This window comes from Chiloscyllium plagiosum, unplaced genomic scaffold, assembly GCF_037043375.1.
Source record: "Chiloscyllium plagiosum isolate Xiang-an unplaced genomic scaffold, Cpla_swu_hap1 HiC_scaffold_53X, whole genome shotgun sequence".
Classification (NCBI taxonomy): Eukaryota; Metazoa; Chordata; class Chondrichthyes; order Orectolobiformes; family Hemiscylliidae; genus Chiloscyllium; species Chiloscyllium plagiosum.
In genome coordinates, this window is record NW_028270191.1 from 25,314,630 (window position 1) to 25,333,455 (window position 18,826).

General features: G+C 41.4%; 1 protein-coding gene across 1 annotated transcript in view; it reads right to left on the bottom strand.

The window, feature by feature from the left end:
• The window catches only part of LOC122543279 (arf-GAP with GTPase, ANK repeat and PH domain-containing protein 1-like), a 203,688-nt gene extending 185,788 nt beyond the window's left edge, over positions 1-17,900 (bottom strand). The window contains exon 1 of the mRNA XM_043681772.2: positions 17,517-17,900. Coding sequence (XP_043537707.2) covers positions 17,517-17,679 — 163 coding nt within the window. The 5' untranslated portion in view covers positions 17,680-17,900. The remainder of the gene's footprint in view (positions 1-17,516) is intronic.
• Between the last annotated feature and the right edge of the window lie 926 nt (positions 17,901-18,826).

The window sequence follows — 18,826 nt, forward strand, 5'->3', positions numbered from 1 at the left end:
TGACTTCATTGGTTTAAACGTAGACAAAAGTGCTGAATTCGAGAGGGGAGGTGAGAGTGACATCCCTTGACATCAAGGTTGCATTTGACCAAATGGGACATCAAGAAACTTGAGTACAACTGGAATCAATGGGAATCAGGGGCAAACTCTGTGCTAGTTGGAATCATAACTGGCACAAAGAAAGCCATTCCCTCTACCACCAATGCTCAGTAGCAGTAGTGTGCACTATCAATAAGATGCCCTGAATAAATTTGCCAAGGATCCTTAACAGCACCTTCCAAAGCCCTGACCACTTCCATCTAGAAGGACAAGTGCAGCAGATAAATAGGAATATCACATCTGCAAGTTCTCCTCCAAGGCACTCACCATCCTGACTTGGAAATACTTTACTGCTCCTTCACTGCCACTGGGTCAAAATCCTAGAATTGTGGGTATATCTTCAGCACATAGATGGACATGTAAATTGAAGTTTCTGTCCAAAACATCGATTCTCCTGCTGCTCGGATGATGCCTGACTGGCTGTGTTTTTCCAGCATCACACTCTCAAAATTGAACTTTGTAGTCATTGGATTTTAGAAAAATGAAAGGTGAGTTTACTGAAGCATCCAAGATTCGTGGTTGACGTGACAGGGGAAATGTAAAAGGCAATTTCCCTACAATTAGGGGGTACAATCTCAGAATAATCACATTTAAGACAGGCATGTGGAGGAATTTCTTCTCTCAAAGGGTTGTGAAACTGGAATTTTCCATTACAGAATACTGTTGAGATTGGATCATATCAAACAGCATATCTCTTTGGCTGCTTGCAACTTTAAGTTACTGAGTTGTCAACTAGCCCACACTTCTCATGTCATTTTACAGTGTTGAATATTAGATCCTGAAATTGGACAGCATTTGCTAGATAATCCCAAGTGTGTGATGTATTACACTGACAACCAATTTAGCATTGTCAGTCAGGTGTGAATTGGAAGCTACACATATGAATAACAAGGCCCTGTTTTTTGCATACTGACATAACAAAATGGCCTCATAAGTTTTATTTTAAAATAAATGGGAAGGATTTTGCTGTGCTCACCTCCAAAGAATGAGAAACAAACCTAAGGACTACGCTTGCTTCGTGTGGAATAAACCACAACACTATTTGAAGAACAGTAGTTAGAATTGAATGGTTAGCCATGATCATATTGCTGTGGTTCTGTTCGCCGAGCTGGAAGTTTTTGTTGCAAACGTTTCGTCCCCTGTCTAGGTGACATCCTCAGTGCTTGGGAGCCTCCTGTGAAGCGCTTCTGTGGTGTTTCCTCCGGCATTTATAGTAGCCTGTCCCTGCCGCTTCCGGTTGTCAGTTTCAGCTGTCCGCTGTAGTGGCAACATGAATTTGACTGGGACAACACTACCATTATAGGGCAAGCCAAACAAAGAACAGCCAGGGAATTCCTAGAAGCATGGCATTCATCCACAAACTCCATCAACAAACACATCGACCTGGACCCAATATACCGGCCACTACAGCGGACAGCTGAAACTGATAACCGGAAGCGGCAGGGACAGGCCAATATAAATGCCGGAAGAAATACCACAGAAGCGCTTCACATGAGGCTCCCAAGCACTGAGGATGTCACCTAGACAGGGGACGAAACGTTTGCAACAAAAACTTCCAGCTCGGCGAACAGAACCACAGCAACGAGCACCCGAGCTACAAATCTTCTCACAAACTTTGATGATCATATTGCATAACCGAGCAGGCTCAAAGGGCCGAATGGACACCCTCCTGCTTCTGTTTTCTATGTTTCTACAGTTTCTGTATTTTAATATTTCTTGCAATTGTGACTAACTTATCTTTTGCAAATTAAAGCAGATGTTGCAGAAGGTCCCATACAAAAAGCTTTCCAACTTTAGTGGGAGAATAAGGAGGGCAGTGGGATTTGAATTTAAGCTCCACTGAGAATGGAGCAGATTCAGGCTTTATATTCAAGCAAGGTAGCTGAAAATGTGTTGCTGGAGAAGCGCAGCAGGTCAGGCAGCATCCAGGGAACAGGAGAATCGACGTTTCGGGCATAAGCCCTTCTTCAGGCTTATGCCCGAAACGTCGATTCTCCTGTTCCCTGGATGCTGCCTGACCTGCTGCACTTCTCCAGCAACACATTTTAAGTTCTGATCTCCAGCATCTGCAGACCTCACTTTCTCCATTCAAGCAAGGTATCCTGTCAAATCTTGTAGTGTGGCCAACATGTTCAAAGTGTGTTGGCTGTTTAATTTATAATAACAATGCATGTAACTTAAAGGAGCATTGCGTGACCAGTACTTGGGGTTGCTACATGGCCATGTAATTTAGCATCACAGAGGGAACACTGCACCTGCAGTACCCAACTTTACTCTGCATTGATTCATGAGTAACTGAAGCAGAGAGAGCAGATCAGCAGCCCATTTTCACTTGCTAATTGGGTGTGGTGCATGGGAGGCAGAGGAAGGAATAGGAACAAACAGATAAAATGGAAGACATTTCACATGAAAGACTTGGCATGAAATTTCATGATTGCAATTGACTTTGGATTTTCTGTAGGAGATTTCAATTCAGCTATCTACAAGTTACAACTTGCCCATCCCAAGGATTGCGGATATAGCTTGGGTTGTGACAGTCACTAACTGTATTGTATACAGTGTTGTTGTCATAACAACATTTCTCCTTTTCCAAACAATAACAATTCAAATAATTTAAGCAGAAAAAAAATCCACATTTATTTGTTTTTTTTACAAAGGGGTTGCGCCTGTGTATCAGGTGTATTTTTGGACTGGTTCCATTTTCAGGACTCTGCAACAGTCTGTTGAAGTGAGATCCTGCAAGTGCAAAATTTTAGTTTCTATTTATTTATTGAAATATGAACACATGCATGATAAACAAGTAGAGTTTGAGCCAACATGACATGGCTCTCCAGGAAATGATTTTTTTAAAGAAATAGAATCACAACCACAGACTAGTATATTACATTCCCACCACAGGGTGCAGGAATAGATAAGGTTACCCCATCTTTTGATTGATATTTGAGGAAATGTCATCACTGAAATCAGTAGGGTCCTTGAGCATTGACACATACAAAACTGTGGGTCCTGATTGCATTTTTTTAAACATTGTTCTGAGTTGGAAGGCCGCTGTAACGTTCCCTCAAAATCTAAACATTGAAACTAGGAGCAGGCCATTTGGCCCTTCAAGCCTGCTTCACCATTCAATATGATCATAGTTGATCCTCCATCCCAACGCCATATTTCTGCTTTCTCCACATACCTCATACCCCTTGATGCCTTTGATATCAAAGCATTTATCAATCTTTTCCTTGAATATAATCAGTGACCCAGCTTCCACAGCTTTCTGTGGCAGGTTGACCACCCTCTGAGTGAAGAAATGCTTCCTCAGCTCAGTCCTAAATGGCTGTCTCTATATCCTGTGGCAGTGAACCCTTGTTCTAGACTCCCCAACCAGAAGAACCATCCTTCCTGCATTTAGTCTGCCTAACCCTGTTAGAATTTTATACATTTCAATCAGAAATTCAAATGGAAGAGGATTACAAAAAGTAGCGTGATTTGCTTTTGGTTTCCTTGTGGAGCAGGTTTTTCTCCTGGCGCCAAAGGCAAGATTAAGCTTCCTTGCCTGTCCTTCTCCCCACTTCCCTCTTGAGAGATATTCATGGAATTTCTTTCCCCACTGCCACCTTCATACGGTGGACACCCAAAGGCTGCCTCATCTCCACAGGTTGACAGCCACTTCCTGCATAATCCATTCCATTCTGGCAGAATACTCATTAGGCCCAGATGTTTAAAGCATAGCAGGTTTGTTTGCTGCTCCAGCAGGCAAGATTCTAACTCATCCTACCATAACAATCAGATCATGGAAAGCAGAGAAGAATATCATTTGTTCCATTTCACATGTGTTGGTGTTGGCTCTTTAATCGGGTGCTGTCTACTCTAATCTTCCTGGCCTTTCCCTATATCCGGTCACATTCTTCCTTTAAAAATATCATATTGACACAATGCCCTTTGAAATTATGATACAGACCCTGTCTCAGCAACTTTTAATGGTAAAGTGTTTCATGTTCTAGCAATCTTGCATGAAACATTTCCCATCCAATATTTTAAGTGTATGTGCATGTGTGTGCGTGCGAGAGACAGAGAGAGAGAGAGAGAGAGAGCAAGCAAGCGCGTGGGCATCACTTTACTCTTTTCTTTCCTTAAAAAAAGGTTCATTTTTTCCACAAAGGTACTGACATTCCTTTAACCAGAAGAATGCACTAACGTGTTGATATTTACAGTTTCCAACTAAATAGAGAATCAGCATGGTAAGGTTCAGACAACATGATTAAAGACTTTTCCCAAGTTCAGAAATGGCAAATGAGGAACAAGAGCAATTTTGTTTCTCTTCTTCCCCCATCAACTCACACAGCCCCCTCAGTAAGGACTGATGTGCCTAAGTTTATGAAATATACTTCTGTTGTGAGATGGATGGTACAATTATGACCAAAGTTGATTGGAGAACTGTTTCCAGAGAGTGGGAGCAGATGTGAAGAGCTTGCTTTCTTTCTGCGCCACACACAGGGTCCATTTGCTTGAACACACAGCAAACACCAGTTGAGGGAAAGGCTCATTTGAAAGTACTTTTCTTTTGGAATAGATGGGAATGGAGTTAAAGTTTCAATTCAATGCATTATTAAGACACATTCCATGGATTGTGGAAACAGAAACCAAGGTGGGGTTCAAGAAGAACTCGGCCAATTTTCCTGAATAAACAGGTTTCAGGATTATCAAACTTGCAGCAAGGAATTACAGTGAATAGGGCTAGATGGTCCTCCTGCTGCCTGGAACTAGAATATACACAGTGGAGCACCACAATCCTCAGCAGAATGACCAGTACATCTCGTAGTGATTGTATAGAGGTCAACCAGGTGGACCTCATAGGAGTCCCCTGACTGGGGCTGTAAACCTGGTTCAATCAGGGAGCTCTGGCTGACAGATATAAACAGGAGTGTCAGACATCCTGTTCCCTCTGAGAGCTGTCTCTGAGAGAGCTGGATCAGTGTCAAGGACTCTCCACGTGTGAATAATGGGTGACTTGGTGATTGGATACCGGCCTCTGTGGAGTTATTTCACACCTGGCTTGGCTGTTTTTGTGATGGATGAGTTTCAAAACTTTGTAAAGTCAAGCTCCATTTTTGGTGGTAGACACAGTCACATTTTTGATATTAAGTACACTTTTTTGGAACACTTAAATTTGCATTTAAGGGAAATCTGGGTAACCACATCAGGGAAAGAGGAATATAAATATAAGACGATGGAATTCAAAGAAATAGGGTGGAAGGAGGTTTGTGTGGAGCATTAGCACCAACATAGATCAATTAGGCTGAATGGCCTTTCTGATATTGCATCTTCTGACTGAGAATGATAGGTCTATTGCCTACATAATGCTGTTCATCAATTGTTAAAAAAAATTATAAGACTAGACATATTTCATTATTGTGGACTCACTTTCCAGGAACACTCATCTACTCACCGCAGTGGTGACAAGAGGAGGTTTACAAGAGGTTCAGTAGTGACAGAGCTTGGGCAATGGGTGCAGAACATGATTCCACACATAGTCAGATTTTAAATACTTTAATAAATATTAGAGAATTATGTGACATAATACAACAAAAATACAAATCCACTCTAAAGAGTCATAGAAATGTACAGCATGGAAACAGACTCTTCGGTCCAACTTGTCTATGCCAACCAGATATCCTAATCTAATCTAGTCTCATTTGCTAGCACTTGGCCCATATCCCTCCAAACCCTTCCTATTCATATACCCATCCAGATGCCTTTTAAATGTCGTCATTTAAATGTCGTATAGTGGTTATAAATGCCAGAGAAAAGATCACAGAAGCACTTCACAGGAGGCTCCCAAGCACTGAGGATGCCACCTAGACAGGGGACGAAACGTCTGCAACACAATTTCCCAGCTCGGCGAACAGAACCACAACAACGAGCACCTGAGCTACAAATCTTCGCACAAACTTTGACCATCCTCTGTCTTTTACCTTGGAGCCAGTTCTGTATCAAAATGGCTAGTTCTCCCTGTGTTCCATGAGATCTAACCTTGCTAACCAGTTTACCAAAGAGAGCTTAGAAAATTGCATAGTCTTCCAAAACAATTATCTATAATAAGTCAACAGATGGGACGCCATTTTAACTGTTCACTGTGTCATTTTGCCAATTAGATCCAGTCAGTCAATTAACACATAGAAACCTAAGAAATAGGAGCAATACGAGGTCATACAATCCATCAAACCTACACTGTCATTCCAGAAGATTATGGCTCATTATTGACTTGACATTCTTGCCCTATCCTAATAACCTTAGTGATTCCCTAGTATCTTCTAAAATCGACTGATTTCATTCCTGAGTATACTGAAGAATTGAACATTCCCTACAGTCCAAAGATGTGCAAGTTCAGTGGATTGGCCATGCTAAATTATCCATAGTGTTTAGGGATGCGTAGGTTAGGTGCATTAGCCATGGGAAATGTAGGGTTACAGGGATAGAGTAGGGGGATGGGGACGGGGATGGGTCCGGGTGGGATGCTCTGTGGAGGGTTGGTGTTGACTTGTTGGGCCAAATGGCCTGTTTCCACACTGTGGAGATTCTATTAAAAAAATTTTAAAATCCCAGTCCTGAATGGCCAATCTTTCATCATGAGACTTTGTCCCCTTGTTCTCGACTCTCCGGTCAGGGGAAAAAAAAACCATCTCAGAATCTTGTACTTGTCAGTGAGATCATCTCATGCTTCTAAAGAGTAAAGGTCAATTCTGTACAAGCTCTCTTCACAGAACCAATCCCTCTTCTGAAGAATCAATTCAATGAGATTTCATTGCATAATCTCAAATGAAAATATATTCTTCCTTAGATTCAAAATTGTACACAGTAATCCAGATGTGGTCTCACCAAAGCTCTCTATGATTGCGTTCCTTACTCTTGGACTCCAAATCCTTGCAATGAAAACCAACATCCTACTTGCTTTCTTAATTGCTTTCTGTGCCCTCATGTTAACTTTTCGTGTTTTATGTATAAGGACACCCATGGAGTACCACTTTTTAATAGGTCCTCACCATTTTAAAAATATTGTATCCTAATACTACAAAGTAAACAATTTTGCATGCCACCTGCCACCTTCTTTTCCATTCACTAAATTGCCTATGTCCCAATGCAGTTACTTTGGACCCTCCTCATAATCTACTTTTTCACCTATTTTTGAAACATCAGAATGCTTGAGTACATTACATGCCATTCCTACATTCAAGTTATTCATATAAACCGTAAATGAGTGAAGTCCCAGTACAGTCCTTGTGGAACCCCATTAGCAACAGCATGCCAATCTGAAAATTACCTCTTTATTTCCTTTTATTCATCCTTTAACCAATTACTTCTACAGAATAATATATTATTCCGATCTCATGAGCCCTTATCAAAAACTTTGTGTGTGACAGGTTAGTGACCACCTTTGAAAATTCACTTATATTACATCTTTGGTTTCCTCTATCTACTTTGATGATTGCATCCTCAAAGAAATTGACATATTTGTGCACAACTTTTCTTTCATAAAATCATGCCAAATCTGCATAATCACACAATGATCTTCTAATCACTAACTTATTAATGAATAAGATTAACCGCTTTGCAGTTTTTCCTATTCTTCCCCTGTGCACTGAGCTCATCCCCCACCCCCGCACACAAACACACATGCTATTCCTAAATAGCAATGTTACACTTTCTACCTTTCAGATATCCTAGAATCTCAATAATTTTGGACAATCACAACTAGTACATTCACCATCTCTGAAGACCCTGTACTGATTGGAACAAGGTCAGCCAGATGGATCTCATAGTATTAGTTCCCTAATTGGAGCTGTTAACCTGGTCCAATTAGAGAGTCCTGGCTGACAGCTATAAACAGGAGTGAACAGGCCCTCTTATGGTCCTTAGGTAGTGTCCCTATCCCTGAACTGGAGGTCTGGGCTGAGATCCCACCTGCTCAAGAGATGTGTAATAACATCTCTAAACAGATTGATTAGGAAAATAAGTTATTAAAAAAGTAAATAAATAAATAGGAATGTCGGGGATTCTGTTCACTGTAGGAGCCTGTGCTAGTTGGACCAGTGTCAAGTACCACGCATGCATAAACAAAAATGTGGAGGTGCCAGTGTTGGACTGGGGTGGACAAAGTTAAAAAACACACAACACCAGGTTATAGTTCAGATTTATTTCGAAGTACAAGCTTTGGGAGTGCTGTTCCTTTGTCAAATAGATAGTGATGAAGGAGCAGCACTCCCGAAGCTTGTACTTCAAAATAAACTTGTTGGACTATAACCCGGTGTTGTGTGATTTTTAACTCTGCATAAACAGGATGACTTGATGGGATACCAGCTTTTGTGGAGTTGTTTCAGTCACAACGAAAGTGGGATTAAGGATGTAACCATGCAAAAACGCCTACTAGCTGAAGCCCAACTGGACTTCAAACAGGTATTGCAACTGGCTTTGACATTAGAAAATATGGCAAGTTGAGCATATGAGTTATAGGGTATGCTCATGGAAATGGATACCCTCGCCAGGCCAAATGAGCTTGAGGGACGCCACCTGAGTGAAAGCAATTGCATAGCCTCACTCAGGACATATCGTGAACAGAGGGACCCGATGTCAGCCCACATCAAAGCTCCAAAACAAAGACAAGCCTCAGCTAAACGGTCAAATTTTCTCGAGGTCGGGCCAGCAGGCCATTGAAGTTGGTGCCAGTACGCAGACTCGAGACAGCAAGTTGGAACACCATCTGGGAGGCCAAGTAGCAAGTGTGGAAAACCTGAGCCACCTCTCACTGCGAATACACCACCAGTGGTGCCGCCACTGGAAGAGTCCATTCTGGTTTTAAACTTTCTGGACACTCTTCCGGTCACCACTGACAATATCAGACTGTGGACACAAAAAGATCCTGTCTGGGAAAACAGAAAGGCCATCACAACACCAGAATTCAAACCTTTCTGGACCCAGCGAGATCTATCACCATAGAGGCTGGCATATTATTATGGGGAGCAAGAGTGATTGTCTTGAGCAAAGGTTGCCACTTGATACCAGCCGAATTCCACCAGGATCATCTGGGGGTTTCCAAAATGTAGGTGCTGGTGAGAAGTTATGTCTGGTGACCAGGATTGGATGCAGACATGGCCGTATTGGTGGGGCAGTGCCCTGAGTGCCAACAAGGACAAGAATTACTACCAGCAACTGCCCCCACATTTGTGAGAATGGCCGGGTAAACCCTGGACTCGGTTACATGTTTCTGCCACTATTCCCTGAGAAGCCGTCTCCATTCACTTCTGTGGGATCCTTGCCAACCCTCCTCCCTTATCTTCTTCTCAACCTTTATTCCTCTCTACTTCCTTCTCTCTTCTCTCCACAAACCCCCTCCCTGTCTCTCTTCCACCACCACCACCACAGACCAAGCAAAACCCAGCAGTTCTGTTGCAGTTCCTCACCAGCCACGATTCAGCACTGGGGAGCATTCCAGTGGGAAATCCCAGTAAGCCCAGCTGCAACCTGGTCACCTTCCTATCGGAAAGATGTTGTGAAACTTGAAAGGGTTCAGAAAAGATTTACAAGAATCTTGCCAGAGTTGGAGGATTTGAGCTATAGGGAGAGGTTGAATAGGCTAGGGCTGTTTTCCCCGGAGCATCGGAGGCTGAGTGGTGAACATATAGAGGTTTATAAAATCATGAGGGGTATGGATAGGATAAATAAAAAAGTCTTTTCCTTGGGGTGTGGGAGTCCAGAACTAGAGGGCATAGGTTTAGGGTGAGAGGGGAAAGATATAAAAGGGACCTAAGGGGCAACTTTTTCATGCAGAGGGCGGTACGTGTATGGAATGAGCTACCAGAGGAAGTGGTTGGAGGCTAGTACAATTGCAATATTTAAAAGGCATCTGGATGGGTATATGAATAGGAAGGGTTTGGAGGGATATGGGCCAGGTTCTGGCAGATGGGACTAGATTGGGTTGGGATATCTGGTTGGCATGGACGAGTTGGACCGAAGGGTCTGTTTCCGTGCTGTACATCTCTACGCAGGTCCTTTCACGGGATCAAAGTTCTTAGTCATTGTGGACACCAACTCAAAGTGGCTGAATATGCATAGAGTTCATTCATCAAATACATACCCATGTAATGGCTTTATGTTTAATACACTTATTTCATACTTAAGCAAATCACTCTCAAACTCAATGTGAAATTCTACCAAATCATGGTCACTCTTCCCTCGAAAAACCCTCATTATTAGATTACTAAGCAATTCTGTTTCCTTTCAGAAGACAACATCTAAAGTTGCATGTTCCATTTTTTCCCCAGAATGAATTGTTCTAGAAAACTATTTCAAATGCATTTTATTCATCTGTCCTCCAAACTACAACTGTCAATTTAATTTGTCCAATCACATGAAGATTTAAGTCCCCTTATGATTATTACATTGTATTGTTATAAGTTCCTCTTATGTATTAGCATTCTGTCCAATAGTACAGCTACTGTTAAGACGCCTATAAACTACTTTTAGTTTTCTGTCCCATTATTTCTCATCTTCACCGATACTGATTCTATTTGCTGCTCTTCCAAGCTAACATCCTTTCTCAGTATTGTTCTTATTTCATTCTTTATGATTGAGTCCACACCCACCACAATCCCCACTCCTGTACCATTTTGTGTTTTTTAAACAACAACTACAGCACAATATTTAGTTCACAACCTTGGTCACCATGCAACTATGTCTCTATAATTGCTATTAGACCAAGCTAATTATTCTGTTTGTGTCATTAATTTTTCTATCTTGAATCAAACTTTTGCATTGAGATAAAACATCATTAATTTTAACCTATAACCAGTTAAAAAAAAGGTTCCAGCCTATTCAGCCTATTTTTATAACTCAAACCCCTCCATTCCCAGCAACATCCTGGTAAATCTTTTCTGAACTGTCTCCAGTTTAATAATATCCTTCCTATAACAAGGCGACTAGAACTGCACACAGTATTCCAGAAGAGGCCTCACCAATGTCCTATACAACCTCAAGATGATGCCCCAACTCCTATGCAAAGGTCTGAGCAATGAAGACAAGCATGCTAAACGCTTTTAACCACTCTGTCTACTGATGACGCAAATTTCAAAGAACTATGTACCTGAATCCCTAGGTCGCTCTGTTCTACAATTGATGGTAGGGCCCTGGGTTGTAAGTCCCGGCCTTGTTTGCTTTGCCAAAATGCAATAACTCACATTTTTCTGAATTAAATTCCATCCACCACTCCCCAGCCCATTGACCCAATTGATCACAATTTCTTTCTAATCTTAGATAACCTTCTTCACTGTCCACTATGCCACCAATTTTGGTGTCATACGCAAACTTAGCAACCATGCCTCCTATATTTTCATATGTCAATGATAACGTCAACACTCAACATATGATACAAGGCTTCTAGCAAAGCATACAGTGGATGGGACTATTCAACATTACATGCACAGAAAACCTTATTTTTGACAGTTGCCAGAATTAGACAAGAAAATAACATTAGACATGAACAGGAAATGGATTTCTCAGGGAGAACATGATTCAGATCTGGTAGCATAGCAGTCGAGCGCTTATGGATTTAGTCTCCTTTAGTGATAAGCTGTAGGCATGATCCTGTTCAATCCTTCAGAAAATAGTGGGATTTTTTCAGCCTTCTGTTCAAACCTATCGTTCATAAGAAATAAAAGCTCAAGGACCACAAAACCATGCAGTTTGTAATTCAACCTTCTGTCTGTTTCCTGCCCCCGCCCACCTCCCACATCCGCAGTCTGACATATTTGCAACATTTCACATCTGAACAGTATCTTTTCTGTTCAGTGTACCTATGGAGCCAATTTTACTGCTACTGCTATGTGTCATAAAATCTGATGTATTTCATTGTGCAGTGTGAAACCTGCAATGTTTACATTTAGCATGGGAATCTCTAAAACCCAAATTAAGAATTCTTGAGGCTCGTGGATACCTTGAACGCTCAAGGTTCCTGCGGTCCGCCTCTATCGATGCAGTTAAAAGACAAGCTCAGCCAGGCCTCCTTCTGACTGGATTTTTAAAATAATCTGTCCCAGTAATTTTTCTCTATGATGGTGAGGGGGGGCCTATGCAGGATCTTTTGCGCAAACTTTTTAATTGTGTCATTCTCCAGGGTGCAGCATTAACATTTTTGAGTGTTTTCTGGCCCTGCCAAAACACAAACAGCTGGAAAGATGCAGGTTACACAGCCATTAGATACAATATGTTTTCACACTGACTACATAACTGGTGCAAGTGCTAACTTCTTCTTGATGTACAGTTCTACAAATGCTAGCCATTCTTCAAGTCACCATTCTTCAAGCACTAGCCAGAGAAGGCATGTTGGCATGCCATTCAATAACAGGGTCATCAGAGCTTAGTCCACTCTTGTCCTCACCCAATAACCACACAGCACATTTTGCAACAGGAGTCACTGAATATTCATCAGGAGAAAAAAAACAACTGTGGACTTTTTTTGAGTAGCAAAATTTTGCTTTTTTAAAAAACAAGCTGTCCGTTGTCCACACAGACGCAGACTTTTAACATCTTTCAGCCTGTCTAAACAGATGAGCATAGACCATGGATGAAACTGGAATCCAACTGGTCATATGGGCAATTCTCATGTTGCAAAGAGTATTTACTGATATATCCATCTATATCACACAGTTATGCCATTATTCTGATTTTTCCAGTTTCTAACCAGGAAATGTAAAAGAAACTCAACATTTCATGAACTCAGGAGTTTAATACGGCTTTTAAAAATAAAATGCCACAGCTTAGGATAAAGCTACTTTATTTGATCTATTTTTTTTAAAGAGGAAGAGGACTGGATTGTGCTAAAAAAAAGTGGAGGATGTCTCAGCTAAAGAATGGACCATGACAATTTGGTGATCCAGTGCCAACAGCACTCAGCAAGCAGATCAGAGCTCAAGCCTCCATGTAACCAGCCAGACATCTAATGGAGTACACCCATTCCCCCCTTGCCCCAACACATTGTATTTCGTTGACATCCAACTGGACAGTTAGGAAGGAGACTAATGAATCCTCTGTATTAAAAAGATCTCTGTTATGGAAACAGCCCAGAGTAACCATTTCCTAGATGAAAAGCAGAGGAAGAAAATAGCAAAGTTCCCATGTCATGAGGCATGCAAGTGAAAGCGGTGTCACAACAAGTATAACATGGACCAACGCAGAGTAAAGCTACATCCACTTTTGATGAGAGAAATTTACTTCTATGATCTTTTGAGAATAGTTAGCACTGTCAATTTATTCTCCAAAGCTCCCTAACTTGACATGGGAATTTGGATGTGATCTTCCATTGTCAGTTCCTAAATTCAACCTCAATCTTCCCACTTTCCTGAGAATATTTCATGGTAGAGCCTTAGTCTTCAACTGCCAGTTTCTAAATTGAACTTGTGGACCATTATTCATTTTTTATCATGGCTTCTGTGTGCCAGGAGACTATTTGATAACAGCAGACATCACAAGTAAGCCCAATCCTGACTTCATCCAATGTCCACACAGACCTGCCAAATCCAGTTACTGGATAGTGACCCAAAGCAGGAACTCTGGCAGACTTTCCATTTACACTTGCAGAATCATTGTGACTAATACTGTCACCTTTGAGAAGGTCAGTAGTAGATCAGCTTCATCAGCAGAGACCAGGGATTGAAAATGTGATCTTGCAAATTCTTGGTCTGTGCTGATCAGATATTTTAGGTACTGCTTCATTTAAGGCTCAGAACCAAGGCAGGTGTCAGGGTGGTGGCAGCAGCACTAATACAATGTAATTCCAGACTTAGACTGTTCTATTTATCCATTTGGGACACAACTGTAATGGGGCATAACAAATTCACACACAAGTAAGGTTTACAGAATGCTGTTTATAGAAGTGACGTGTGCAACGACAGACAGCGTAGGGGGTGCAGAGACACAGATGGACCTGACTATGCAGTCAGCAACAAGGACATAATGCTCAGTGTTGAATTTGAAGAACATTGCCAACATAAGTTTTGTGGGGGAACAGCAAAATATTCAATCAGCTGAGCAGCCAACTGAATCAAAGAACTCTCAAAGACAGTAAATCAGGGAGTAAAAAAGTAGAGATAATAAATCACTACTTAATTGCTTTACAGTAATCTAAAAGATTCAAATACATACTTCAAATTAAATCTAATTTTAAAAAATGATTTTAATATCATGGAATGTTTAAAATGTTATTTGAGGTGAGATACTCCAATTTTCTGAGTCCATAGATTGTTCAGCATTAATTATGACTTAGTACCCAGAAAGCAGAGAGTGGGGATAAAAGGGTCTTTCTCAGGATGGCAGCCGGTGACAAGTGGTGTTCCGCAAGGCAGTGTTGGGACCACAACTTTCCACTTTATATATTAACGATTGAGATGAAGGAACTGAGGGCATGCTGGCTACATTTGCAGATGATACAAAGATAGGCAGAGGAACAAGTAGCATTGAGGAGGCGGAGAGGCTGCAGAAGGATTTGCACAGGTTAGGAGAGTGGGCAAAGAAGTGGCAGATGGAGTACAACGTGGGAAAGTGTGAGGACATGCACCTTGGTAGGAAGAAAGGAGGCATGGACTATTTTCTAAATGGGGAGAAAATTCAGAAGTCTGAAATGCAAAGAGACTTGGGAATTCTAGTCCAGGATTCTCTCAAGGTAAACTTGCAGGTTGAGTTAGTAGTTAGGAAGGCAAATGCAATGATGGCATTTATTTTGAGAGGATTTGAATATAAAAGTAGGGATGTACTTCTGAGACTCTATAGGGCTCCGGTCAGACCACATTTGGAGTGTTGAATGCAGTTTTGTGCCCCATATCTCAGGAGGGACGTACTGGCCCTGGAGCATGTTCAGAGGAGGTTCACGAGAATGGTCCCAGGAATAAAAAGTTTAACAAATGAGGAATGTTTGAGGACTCTGGGTCCATACGCGATGGAATTTAGATGGATGAGGGGGAACTAATTGAAACTTACAGAATATTGAATGGCCTGGACAGAGTGGATGTTGGGAAGATGTTTCCATTGGTAGGAGAGACTAGCACCTGAGGGCACAGCTTTAGAGTAAAGGGGAGACCTTTTAGAATGGAGATAAGGAGAAACCTTGTCAGCCAGAGTGGTGAATATATGGAATTTATTGCCACAGGAAGCTGTAGAGGCCAAGTCATTGAGTAAATTTAAGACTGAGATAGATAGGTTCTTGATTATCAAGGGAATCAAGGGTTATGAGGAGAAAGCAGGAGAATGGGGTTGAAAAACTTATCAGCCAGGTTTGAATAGTGGAGCAGACTCAATGGGCTGAATGGCCTAATTTCTGCTCCTACGGTCTTAAAAATTAGTTGCATTCCATTTGTCAAGTCTTAATATTTTCAATTTTTTTACAGTAAGAACAATAAACAAAAAGGTTAAATTCATGTCAAGTCATTGATTCTGCATTAATTGTATGTGTGAAGACTGAAAAAGTACACCCTGTGGGATAGTACGCTGTACAGATAGCAACTTGCTGATTTCTGAGTTTGTCTGTGTATGTGTGAACACTGAAATTGCTGTCACTTGTACACAACAATAGTAGTCAGCACTGATATTTGCTGACAGTACAACAAATGTTAGGCATTATCAATTTGTTTGATGACAAGTGTTTAACTTGGTGATTTAATAGGAACCAGATAGATAACCCATTTCCCCATTGGTGTTTTGTTGATAATTTTGGAATTGTAAAATCATGCTTTTTGATACAGATTTATTTTTACAGCAGTATAAGTAGGTTGTACCAAGTTATAATCTCATTCTTGTTCTACACTCCCCTAAAGCAAGTAGGCCCTTGCTGTGGGCTGAATCTGTGCGAGACCACTTCCTTCCTCAGTTATTTTACATACAGTTCTAAATGCCAAACTGAAAAATGCAGATCAACAAATTATATCATTTACCAATATATAACTGATGCTTGCAACAGATAAGATTGGGCATTTAACAGCTTGGATCTTCCACACTGCAGAAAATAGAAACAGTTATGTTTCCAGTCAAGATATTTGCCTGATCTGGTGTCCTCATTGCAGGAATTAAACCAATGAATTTTTAAAAGTAAACCATTTGGGAACAGATGTTATCCTTTTCTTTGTGTTGCGGTATGTTTAACAAAAAAAAGTTGGTTGTTCTCCCAATGTTCTGAGCAACATTCCTCACCTCCTCAACCAATACCGTCAAAAACACTGTCGTTGTAATTTATTGCTTTACTGTAGGCAAAATGGATGTCATTGTTGGATACAAAACAGTGACTATTCCTCAGAACTAATTTATTATGTATCCAGCAACAATTTTTGAAATCTGATGGGATTTTTGTTGACATTCTGGTGTCAGAGTAAGAGGTACTTGCTGCATTCCATCTGAATCCTATCTTCACACCATATTTTTCTTCCAAATAAGAAATGACAACAGGATTGGCTTCAACTAAATTCCATTCTTCATTACTTAGTTTTCTCTATCCATTGCTCTTTGGGAAATTATTTTGCTTGTGATGATTTCCTCCCCTCAAACGTTAACAAGCAATATTTGGTTCAGAACTTCAGGTAAATCTGCTCTGGAGATTTGGCACAAGTCCAGCAAACCTCCTGGATAATTACACAGACAAACAAGGGAGGCCCATGTTCCTCCTACTTCAGCAAATGCAGACAGCATTCAATGAACAGAGAATTTTATAAAAACATATTCAAATATAAAACTATTTTAAAGCCTTAGTCAATGGAGTTTTAATCGTGTAGCTGTAAGTGTGAGGGAGGGGGGATTTATATCAAGAAACAAAACACTCCTGGAGACACTCAGATGTAAGCAAATAAAACATCACACAAATAAGCAAAAACTATTTACTACACACAGGGATCCATAATCAGCTTCTAGGTTGAAAAGAAAACAGATCCTAGTGTTGGGAAACTGAACAGTTGCTTCGCTTTACTGATGTTCAATGGCAAGACGCCCTTAAAGTGCGAAATTACACCTGTCCGACATCCCATTGAACCATATGGAAGAACTGCTCGAATTTCCCGTGCGCTACCTCGAGACAAAAACGCATCGCGTCACAACCCACTGCCTGGGATACAATTAAAAATGTTCCCACGATGAAGTTTACATCACAGCTTCAAGGATTGTATTAGATCACTGAGGGATACTGCAGCAGCTGTGGAAACAAGGCAGCGAGGGTAATTGGGGGAAATTTTAAAATAAAACTTTGCCATTAAACTGCGCATTTACGACACAATTCGAACCGTTTCAAAAACGGTGAGAGATTCCGTTAAACAGATCGCGTCAAAAGTAAGAGGTATTTTGTTTTAAAAAGCTGGTGGTGTGTGCGTTCTCAGCTAAAATTCCAGGCAGATGCATCTGCTCACCTTCAATGCGTGTAACAAGTTGCTGAATGGTGTTCCGCAGCGAGGGATCGGGAACGCGTCGCAGTAACTTGTAGACGTTGTAAACATTCGGCTGGACGCTCTCGAACCTCTGGATTTCGCCACGAATGGCCACGGAATGGGTCAACTGCTTTTGAGAATTCATCTCCTCCTGTGCTGTGCCTCCCTGTGCGTTGTGCTCGTCCCTGCGGGGGCGCAGATCTCCCCCATACTGTTTCTGGTCACACGCTAGACCCTTCTCCGACCCATATAAAATGAATAAAGAACTGTTTGCACGCAAGGGACTTTTCAAATCCTTTCCACTTGTCCGCGAGGCTGCAACGTAGTGCTCAGCTCGCACCTCGTGTATACAGCCACTTCCGCAACTCCCAACCTGTGGCAGTTTCACTACGTACTCCTGACACTGGCTCCACTGACGTCAAGCTCCTGCCGCTACCTCGGTGCAAAGTTTAGGAAAGTGCAATAATTAAAAAGAAAGTTTGATTGCCCTCACGACGTTCAGAGTCCCCAAACTGTGCATGACTAGTTCACCAACCGAAGCGGTTCACTCAAGCAGCTGAGATGACAGCTGCTACACACACTGTCCTGACCCCAGTGCTGCTGGCCAGGATGCATTTTATTCACCATTTATGAGCATACGAAGCTCATCATTATCCACTAACGGTGTGCCATGTAACTGGCGGGTCCTTGGTGATTGTTTACCCGTCATTTAAATGATCTTCAAGTATTACGTTTAAAGTCTGCAAACACTCAACATGAAAACGCATCCGGATGATAGCAGCGAAGGACACAATTACATGGGTCGAGGCCGTTGGTAAATTTGATTTTGCATTCACAATGAAATTCAATCGCTTCAAGTTTCTAAGCATCTTTAAGACGTTAATTCCTTCAAAATTCCCCATTATTGTCTCTCTCGTTCCCGTCCTTCTCGTCTCAGTTTCCCTTCCTCCCTGTTAAAAATGGGTGAGTGTCGTCGCTCACAGGGGATTCAAGGGGCAAAGGTGAGATGACAAGGCGCGGTCATCAGATTTCTGATAGTCACGGACTTGAAACGTTAACGGGCAGTGGTATAACTCATTCAAAACACCTTTCCCTGAAGAGTTAAAATCAGGTCCATTAACTATGGTTCTTCATCCAAAAACGTTGCCTGACTGGCTGAATATTTCCAGAATTCTGTTTTTTTTAATTGCAGATTTGCTCAGTGACATCTAACAAGGGTTCAGCACACGCCAGAAATCAATAAATATTGAGTTTTAATTTTTACACTATGTTTATCTAATTGAGCCAGAGAT